At 53.4% G+C, this 9,728-nt stretch overlaps 2 protein-coding genes across 2 annotated transcripts, besides 1 other annotated feature; both read right to left on the bottom strand.

The window, feature by feature from the left end:
• The first annotated feature begins 3 nt into the window (after positions 1-3).
• Positions 4-36: a repeat region (MITE mantella).
• Positions 37-1,039: 1,003 nt separating this feature from the next.
• On the bottom strand, positions 1,040-2,992 carry PODANS_7_9200 (uncharacterized protein; the record flags this gene model as incomplete). The annotated part of the gene is made up of 3 exons (XM_001908251.1): positions 1,040-2,274; positions 2,379-2,673; positions 2,732-2,992. 3 exons carry the CDS (start codon positions 2,990-2,992, stop codon positions 1,040-1,042), a joined length of 1,791 nt encoding a protein of 596 aa, XP_001908286.1.
• Positions 2,993-6,481: 3,489 nt separating this feature from the next.
• On the bottom strand, positions 6,482-8,334 carry PODANS_7_9210 (uncharacterized protein; the record flags this gene model as incomplete). The annotated part of the gene is made up of 4 exons (XM_001908252.1): positions 6,482-7,049; positions 7,108-7,806; positions 7,864-7,916; positions 7,996-8,334. 4 exons carry the CDS (start codon positions 8,332-8,334, stop codon positions 6,482-6,484), a joined length of 1,659 nt encoding a protein of 552 aa, XP_001908287.1.
• Positions 8,335-9,728: the final 1,394 nt, after the last annotated feature.

A 9,728-nucleotide genomic window follows, 5' to 3' on the forward strand; every position in this document is an offset into this window, starting at 1 on the left:
CTGATAGACAATAGGGGGCTCCGTAAAGGTTCTCTCAAGAAATTTGCCAAATTGCTTGTTCGGTCTCTTGGCCGTGAAGAGTGGTCTCCTCGAGAGGGCAAGGTGGGAAGGATTGATGCAGCTTGTTCGCAGGCTGGTAGATTGCGAGCAAGGGCATGGTGTTCACTCGTGCCCACGCGCAGCTTCTCTCAGTGTAAGACGCTGAGTAATCCCTCGTCAGCTAGGCGAGCAGGCAAGGAAGCGCTGAATGGCCTCTCAAAGGACCTGGAGCGCTCCTTCATCAGCGACTGCATGTGAGAGCTCCTCGCAGCTTGTCATCACCACCCGGCTTGCCCGTGTTTCAGCTCAGGGGACGACTGGACTTTTTTTTTTTTTTGGTCTGTGATCCTTGGCTTGCTTGCCGGGGATCTCTACCAGAGCGGCGCTTCCACACGATGCTCTTCGTCCTTGCAATACCTGTCATCAAATGGGTGTTTAAAATCAGATGAAAATCGTCGAAAGAGCAGCGCCTCCTCGCGATTATCACCCCCCAAAGCTTGGACGGGAGAGGTTCAAAGGAAATCACAGCCCGTTGTCAAATGACGGAAGCATTTCATGTCATATTACGCCAGCAATAAAGTCGATATCTAGTAATCAAACACTTTTTATTCTCGCTTCCCGGCTATAAAGCCTACCACGCTGCAAAAGAGGTCTCCCTCATATAAAAAAGACAGCAACAGCGGTCCATGACGGATATAAACATCCCATCCATCATCATGACCGACCCATGACAAAAGTCATCCCCATCGACGTCCGCTCAAGCGCCCCCCATTACCAGAAGAATATTAAAAAAAAAGGACAGAAAACAACAACTATTTCCCAGCCTGTTCCCCTCAGCCGACCGACAGCAACAGGCCATGAGTGGAGGTATCTTCCGCAAAAAAACAACAACATAAGAATGTGTGTAGTAAACAATACAAAACCCCAAGCAAGTATTTTTCATGGGCAAGAGCCCCCATCGTTAACAAATGTACCCAACTTGTTCTCAACTCCACATGACTTAGTGCCCCGCGGGAGGGAGCACGGGGTAAGTGACCCGGCCGGGGTCGGTGGGAGGGCTGGGGCGAGAGCGATCAGCGAGCGCCGGGTCGATACGGCTGTTATCCGTGTCTTCCTCGTAGTCGCGGCGCTCAAGGCGCTGGCGGATGGCGCTTCTCAAGGCCTCGATGGTGCGCATGTTATTGAGCCAGTCATCATAGGTTTCGCCATCAGGGCCCTCAGAATCGCCACTAGGTGAGCTGACCGAGGAGGCACCAGGCTGGGCAGCGGTGGGAGTGCGGGCACCGTCCGACTCGGAGCCAGAGCGGCGGGCAGCAGCCTGGAGCATACCACCAGAGAGGCGGCGCTCATTGTGAGTGAAGTTGGACCCGAGACCAGCAGCCGTAGGAGGATAAGGCAGAGGGTTGGCACGGCTGCTGAGGTTGGGATAGGCGACCGAGGTGGAGCTGTGGCGCGAGATGGGAGACATGCCGGAGGACGAGGTGGTAGGCGAGTGGCCAGAAGTGTACGACATGTTGCTGGAGGGAGGGGTGACGGCGGGGGTGCCGCTGCTGGAGTGGGACGGGGCGGTACTGAAAAGAGACACCACCTGCTGAGCGCCAGAAGCAGCATAGGGGTCGACGGCTGGGCGAGCGGCATAAGAAGGCGATGGGTGACGGAGATCAACAGGGGCATAGTGAGAGTTGGGAGACCCGGTGTTCTCATACACGGTGTGCTGCATCTGCTCGAGCATCTGGTCGATCTGGGTCAAGTCCTCCTTGGTGCGAAGGTTGGGCATGGGTGGCAGATAGTAGTGCTGGGTGAGAGGAGTGGCATGGGAACCACCACCCATGGCGAGGGTGTGGGGAGCCTGGGCCATGTACTCGGTCGCTACACCGCCGCCAGCCTGGAAGCCAAGACCATGGATGGGCATCAGCGAGCGGCCTACCTGCTGGTAGGAGCTGGGGTCAATCTGACGGCGCTTGAGGTTTCCGAAGAGCTCGTTCAAGTTATCCAGCTGGCGCTTCTCCCGGGGGTCGGCATAGGAAGAGGCATGGTGGCTCATGAAATCTCCGCGGGGAGCACCCATGTGCTGAGAGTAGTACATGGGGGGCCCAGCGTGATAAGATGGGTGCTGGGGAGCCGCGGGGTGCTGGCCGTAGTAACTAGGCTGACCATTCTGCTGGTGCGGGTGGCCAAAGGGGCCGGTGTTAGTACCGCGCATGTGGCCATTATGATCATAGAAAGCGGGGGGAGCTAGAGGCGGATTAGCCTCGAAACTTCTGGGAGAACGAAAACGTGTTTGTTCGAGTACGTCGAGTAGTCAACAAATAGGAGGGAGTAGCATATGTGTCACATACCTTTGGAGTTTGGGTGAGCACGGTAGGCGGGGTTCATGCCACCGGGCTGGTCCTGGGTTCTGCCGACCAGAACAGAGTCATCGGCATGAGTCTTGACGTGCTTCTTGAGATCCTGAGGGCGCTTGAACGACTTGCCGCAGAAGTCGCACTTGTGGGGCTTCAGGGGAACATGGACGCGGATGTGGGAAGTGATATGGTCTCTTTTCACAGTGGTTGTCCTACAAGCGTTCCACTGGCATGTGAGGTTGAGGTTGTTGGTGCTCTTGCGGCCGACGTGCTTCTCACAGATATGCTCCTGAAAAAGAGAATGTCAGCGATAGCTCTCGTTCACAGCAAGTGAACAAACAACTTACATAAAGGACCTCGGCAGACGTGAACCGTTCGTTGCACTCAGACCACCGGCACACAAGGCTCTCATCTTGGGCAGTGCTGCTGGATGAGCTGGCGGTGGGAGCGGTGGATGGCGCGGGAGTCGCGCCGTTGGAGGTAGAGCTGGACGACCCGGAGGAGGGCGCGGCGGCAGCAGCAGCCGGAGTGGCAGCAGCAGCAGTGGTGGTATCAGCAGCGGGTGCCGTTGGCGACACCTGTGTAGGTGAAATGCCCGAGGAGGACATGGCTGTCGAGATATCACGTGAAGTGCACGTGAAGAAGCTTAGGGTTGGTTTTTTGTTGTGGTCACGTGGGGTAGTCGAGAGAGACAAGCCCTAGCCCCACTCTTTTCAAAGGACGCCGAGAATGGACTGCTTGCGGTGGGAAGATGCCAAGACCGGGAGAAGCGTGTTGGCTGGGCAGAACTGGTCTTGTCGGGACGCGGTGTGCTTGATGGAATCAGACAACCCGCAACGGCAAATATGGACGAAACAGCGATGCTCGTTGCAAATGTTTTTGATTCTGCTCGTGGATGTGGCTCAAAGTTTGTTGCAGAGAGGAAAATGCTTCAGTATTGGATTCAGGAGAACAGCGGGCCATTATGTCCTTTATTACAGCTTTTTGCCCTCATGGCAATACATGGCGGAAACTCTTGGCAAAACTCTCTTGGCCTCCTTGGCCCGCTTGGCAAGTCGGCGCCTCGGATGCCAAGCTCACATCATTGGCTGATGGTGGCAGCGTCGGCCCGCCCGTCGTACCTGCTGCACTCTGCTGTTGAGGCAACCGCCAGTGCTGCGCCCCGACCCCCTAACAAACCCTAACAGCACTACTTTGCCGCCAAGGACAGCCAAGACGACGCCAAGGCTTGGTATTTGCGAGGAATCCCTTGGCGTCCGTTTGTTGCCTCCCTCCACGAGAGTCACACGCTTTACGCTTTGCCCACATCTCCAGCACTTATGCAACCCCAACCCCTGACAGCTGCCATCTTCGATCGCGATAACTGGCAAGGAAGTTCATCGTTCCACTCTGGCAGCTGTGTTGTTGCGGGTCATCCATGTTGGGCATCATTCTTAATTCTGGATGGGCGATTGTTTGGTTTTTGCGGCTGCTTGCCGATTGATAACGCTATCAAACCACTTCTGATCACAACAGCACCACTGCACACAAAAGCAGCTGCCAAGGCCAAGAGATCATTCTCCGCGTGCCAAGCCCTTGGCGACCCCGACTTTCTTTGATACCGTTTTGCCTGGGCGATTACCATCAGTTTGGGTCAACAAGAGCCAACCTGCGCGCTGCTTTCTCGAAGCGAGCAGAAAACGTTGGTTTCAAAGCGGCGGTTCAGCGTCCGCTAAACTAAAAAAACCAGGAAAAAAAATCAATAAGCCGCTACCTGAGCTGCGTGCCAAACAGCACGTGCTACACCATCTCCACGTTTGTCGTCCGTTATGTTGAGCGACCCCGCGCATTGGGTCCCCATCCCAGGCGAGATGAAGTGGGGAGAGAGGTGAGTTGCACCCCACAGCCTCGTTGATTGGATCACCCAACCTCAACCAGACTTTTGCGCTCCTGTGGGGTTCTGAGGATTATCAACAACTCCTTTCCAGTCACTTTGATTTTTCCGGCAGAAACAGACGTCTCCAATTATCGAACACGGCACACGCTCCGTCAAAGCAACCACATCGCACACCTACGATACATCATCTTTGATCTTGGCGATTCTCCTCGGCAGCTTGTACTTCCTTCTTGGCAACTCTTGGTCTCTCTACCGCTCGCCGAGCCATGCCCAGCAATTGCCCAGACGTGCCCAGCCACGCCGAGGATGCCGAGAGGTGGTTCGCAATTCTTGGCTGGATTTCCTACGGTCTGCTGCCCCCTTTCCTCCCCCCTTTCACCCGCATCGGTTGCGCGGTTGATTTTTCCAAGATTGCCCAAGCTATTTTTCTCTCTGGTTCAAACCCTCCAACGGGGCCAAGATATCCGTGGCCTTCTCTGCGGATTCCTTGACTTCTTGGGTCCTCTCGGGATCCCGGGACAAGCGGTGGCCCGTTTCCTCGTGGGATTCTCTTGGAAAGCTTGGTATCAACAATGAAAGGTGAGATGACGTCGGGTGTAGTGTAACAATAACATCAACAATTCGATCAGCGACAACAGATGGAGGTGAGGATATCGACATCGACGACCACGTCCAACACCATTGCTGTTGTCACCAGGGATTTCACGCCCCCGCTTATTTTCCCCAGTGAAGTTCTTTGCAATCAAGAAAAATGGGCCAGAAAGATATCTCGACGCATGTAAACAAATCCGCGCATAAAATCCACGTGTGAACATCCGAATCGCTATCACAAGCCGAAAAAACATCAACACGTGCTCGCCGACACCGGTTGGCTGATCCGAAATCAGAGCAAGGCTATCCCAGAGATACTCGGTCTCGACATTGAGGTGGAGATGTCGACAACATTGTCTTGAAATCGATAATGAGTTCATTAATACCTGCGCAGTCTAGACTCAAGGTCATTCGTTTACTCAAGGGAGTTCCTGGCTTGGGGTTGAAGACATGGCAGGTTACCCTAGGTACCTCCTGGTTCATCTTCCTAGGTATACAGGATCGGTAACAAGACCATCGATCATTCATCGTTTCAAGTCTGTAGGGAGAGGTAGAATGCACAATGAAGATCACTTCGGCGCGATCTTTTTGTCATCGGACACAGCTAGGATATCCCGTTCAAGCACTATCTTCCTCAAAACCTACTCAAGATCTCAGACAGCCAACGCACCATGCACCTGTGTGTGGTTACTCCTACCTTCCAGTAAATGAATCAAGGAAATATATGTGCAGTCAGCATACCCAGAAGTTGAGAGGCGTCGTTCCCCTCGGTGCAGCCGAAGTCTTGCTGAGCTTGAAGCCGAGTGTCAGGACTGAAAAAGCCAGGAGAGTAGGTGCATTACTTTTCCATCGCCCCATCCCCCTCTCCCCAATACCCTCTTCCCAAAGCTACCCACCTGAACGAAATTCCCACAAGCTTATCACCCAACATAAAGCCTACGTACCTATCTCCGGAGAACACCTGCTGCTAACCACCCACCCCAACACCTTAACCCCCCCGCCCCTTTTCCTCATGATATACACCTCCAAACATCCTCCGACAGATTTATTCCCCATAGCCACCTGCAACTATTACCCGGTTGTTATCTGATCGTACGAGCTTCACTGCCAACCACTGCTTCAAGGTAGACAAGCTCGGCCGAGATAATAAACACCTACCCACTGCCACCTTCTTGCAATATAGTGCTTGGAAGCGGTTGTAAACAATCCTGGTAGGTAACTCGGAAAAGTGTTTTGAAGTCATGATGGATAGGCGTTCAAGTCTCGACTACCTAGACATGTAAGGACCATCAAGTAAACCTGTTTCTATTTTGCAGGAACTCTGCCATCAATGCTATTTTCAAGAGACCTCCCACAATCGGCAGTGGGTGTGATACTATCTTCAGCAGGCCTTTTTCACCGTAGGAGATCATCGAATCGAGTCCCGAGGCGTATAGTGACACCCGTGAGACGGCAAAAAGGCTTCAGTTGACCTGCCCCTAATCGAGAAAAGCCCTACTAATTGCAAGACACACCGTCAAAATCACAAACGCGCATACTGGCGCAAGATTTCTCAATCAAGTATGCAGCTCGCTGGCTGTTTCGCATTGCGCTTCTCCCTCCGAGATCTGAAAACGGGTATACTCCCTATCTAAGCATGCAATGTCTCTTTTCCCCTCTGCCAATCATCAACCCCACCGCTCTGCACCGGCGCATAAGTCGAAAAATTCATCTCAAACTGCGCAGGTCTAACCGGGCGACCACCGTCAGAATCCTCACCACCACTCGTCCAACCCTCCTTCTCAACCAGTTCGGCAAAAGGAACATGATGCTGAGCAATCCGAGGCACCTGGACGCCCTCTCCGCGAGCTCTTCTCAAACTCTCCTCACGCTGCTTGGCCGCCAAACCGATCATGGCCTGCAAGGTGTAAACGGCGTCATTGCCAGCATTGTGCAGGTTCTTCGTCTGGATCCCCAAGAACTCGCAGACAGTGCTCACGCTGGGCTGCTTGTTGCTGCGGACGGCATACTGGTACATATGCTTGGTGTCGATAATCTCGAGAACGTTCTGGGCCTTGTAGATGTTGTACTTGATCGCCTCGAGAAACTTGATATCAGAACCAGACTCGTGGAAGACCAGCACAACCGGGTAAGGGCTGTTGTCAATGATGGTTTCCATGGTCTCGGGCACATGTTTACCCTGAACAACCTCGGTTTCACTGTTCGCGCTGTTAGGGTGTTCCTCGTTTGTGATTAAAGAGAGTGAGCAGAACTTACCCAAAGTCAAAGTTCTCAGGGCAACCCTTGACGTATTTTTTGTTCTGAGCCCAAGTGTACTCCGCTACCCAGAAGTGGCGAGCTTCAATGGCCTCGAACCAACTCTGGCCGTTTTCACCTGGGGCCATGTCCTTGAGATTGGGTGTGTCCAGAATGGCGACGCCAACCTCGGTGATGATGTTCGGATTTTTCTCCCAGGCTTCAACATCGATGCACACAAACCTCACCGCGGAGGGCTGGCCAGTGGCTTCAGCTGTCTTGTGCTCGCGGAGACCAAGGTAGCACTGTGTGCGCTTCAATCCGTGACCCCAAGCAAGGTGGGCTTCAAAGCGCTTGTACGCGTTCTTCTTGGCCTTTTCAGTCTTCTTGTGGGAGTTGGAAATCATCTTCAAGACAGAGATGAGCTTCGCCTGCCCCTCCTCGGTTCCTTGCTGGATATCGTCCTCGGGCTTCGGGCGGGGAACAAGACCACAGAGGTCCTTGAATTCATCGGCACTGTGGGTGCGGCCAAGAAAACGAGGTCGAGGCGTGTTGCCATCGCCAAAAACCAGTCTGAACTTGGCTTCGTTCTTGCCGGGGGGGATGGTAAGGTTGATTTCCAACCGAGCATTGATCGTGTCCAACATATGCTGGAACTGGTAGGTGGGCACAAACAGGCCAGGCTTGGGATGGATCGTCTTGGGCTGGTGAAGGTAATAACTATTGTCAAATCTGTCAGCCCCGGTCGATTTGCCATCCCACAAGATCAAAACTTGCATATCCCAGACCCGGTTCTTGTGAAGTCCTTCGATGGTAAACATTTCCTTGGCCTACACTCGTTAGTCAATCAAACACGGTCAAGTGATGATGAAAATCCCAACCCACACGCTCCCCATTACGTTTGCCAACAAACATCTCAGGATAACCGCGGACCATCTTCCACGAAACAAACTCGGTGCCCTCCGGAGAGAGATCGCCTCTCTCGAGACCCGTCTCCTTCCACATCAGGCCTTCCTTCTCAAGTTTCTCGGGGTTGAGCTTGAATTCGGGCATGTCCTCAAGAATGGCTCTCGCCTTGCTGGTCTTGTCCTTTTTGATCAGTTGCGAGGCAATCTCCAGGTTGAGCCGGTGCGGTGAGGTGGAGTCCTTGACCTCAAGATTCCTAATATTGAAGATCATGCCACCAGTCGAGTCGTCAGAGTCGTATTGATCGTAGTCATAAGTCATCTCTGTTTGAGTAAAAACCATCAGTATAACCTTTCAGCCACATCAAGATAAAAGTTTGCTCACGCTCGATCGTCTCCTCATCCACACTCCGCCAGAAAGAAGGATCGAGGCCCTTGAACAAATCGGGCTCGCCAGTGGCGGCCACCAACTGCTCAATGAAGGCCTCGTCGGCCTCGCGCTCCTCGGCAGGTAACATGTTGTTGGTGGACATCATGTACCTGTCCACGGGGTCCTTGGTCTTCCCCTCGTTCACCGAGGAAACGTCGCTCTCCGACGTGGTCCAGTCCTCAAACTCTGGCTCGCTGGTCAGCAAAAAGATCCCGTCAAAGTCTGGCTCGCTCGCGGACAGCCTCACCGGCTGGAACCGGACAAGCCGGGAGCGCAAGCGACTCTCCGTCGCCGGCACGCGCGGGATCTCTCGTCCCAGCGCTTCTCTGCGCCGCGTCAGCGGCCGTGGCGTTTTCTTGGGCTCGCTCGCCCGCGAGGGCGGCGGCCCACGCAAACCAGGGGGTGCCGAAAGAAAAGTCCATATTTGGCAATTTCTTTACCAAATTGCTTTTCGGTCTCTAGGGAAAAGAGAAAAGAGGGAAAAGCTTACCAGTCGTGAATCTACGCTGCAAATACTCGCAGCCTGGATTTCGTGGGGACGGCGACTAAGCGGCAAGGGCAATGATGTCGTCGATGACGGGGGTGGGTGCTCAAGACTAAGCAAGCCTGGTGCTTGATGATGTCGTCGTGGACGAGGGGTAGGTGGGTGGCAGACGACGACTAATCGCTTAGTCGTTCCTCAAAGTCGGTTGTGCGAGGGAGAGAGTTCTCGGGAAGGAAGGAAGCAAGGAGCGCAGTGAATGTGGGTGGAAAAGGAGACAAAACTGGGCATCAAGAGCAAGCAAACGGACAAACACTTGGCAGAAACAGTATGAGAGTCAAAGACAAGCAAACCATGGGTTAGACTAACATGAGCTTGTTCCCTTCACACGTTTCGGGCGAGATTGTTTACCTTCAAGAGAGTTGGCCAAGGGGTGATGATGAAAGTAAATATGAGGCTCATTCCTTAGTATGACTGGGCATGCATTGGTGGAGCCCAACGGCCTGCATGGCTCACCCAGGCTCACCATCGCTGTCTGCTGGAAGCACACCAGGCATCCAAGCCATTTATTCTGGTGCACAAAACAGTTCTCATGTACAATATTAACCAGTAACTCTGCCTGTCGTGTTACCTCAAAAACTCAGGTCATGGGGGGAACCTCAGGCAAGTATTGCAAAGGATTTCCCAAGAGAGCGAATATGAGTGCTCAAAGAATGTGATGAAAGTCATCCTCAGAATCCCAGTGCTATTTTCAATGCTTTAAACTATCTCTACCCCCCAGCACTCTCGTTCCCCAAATCTGGTATTTTAAATCTCCCCTTTTTGA

This window comes from Podospora anserina, chromosome 7 (genome assembly GCF_000226545.1).
Source record: "Podospora anserina S mat+ genomic DNA chromosome 7, supercontig 1".
In the NCBI taxonomy this organism is placed as follows: domain Eukaryota; kingdom Fungi; phylum Ascomycota; class Sordariomycetes; order Sordariales; family Podosporaceae; genus Podospora; species Podospora anserina.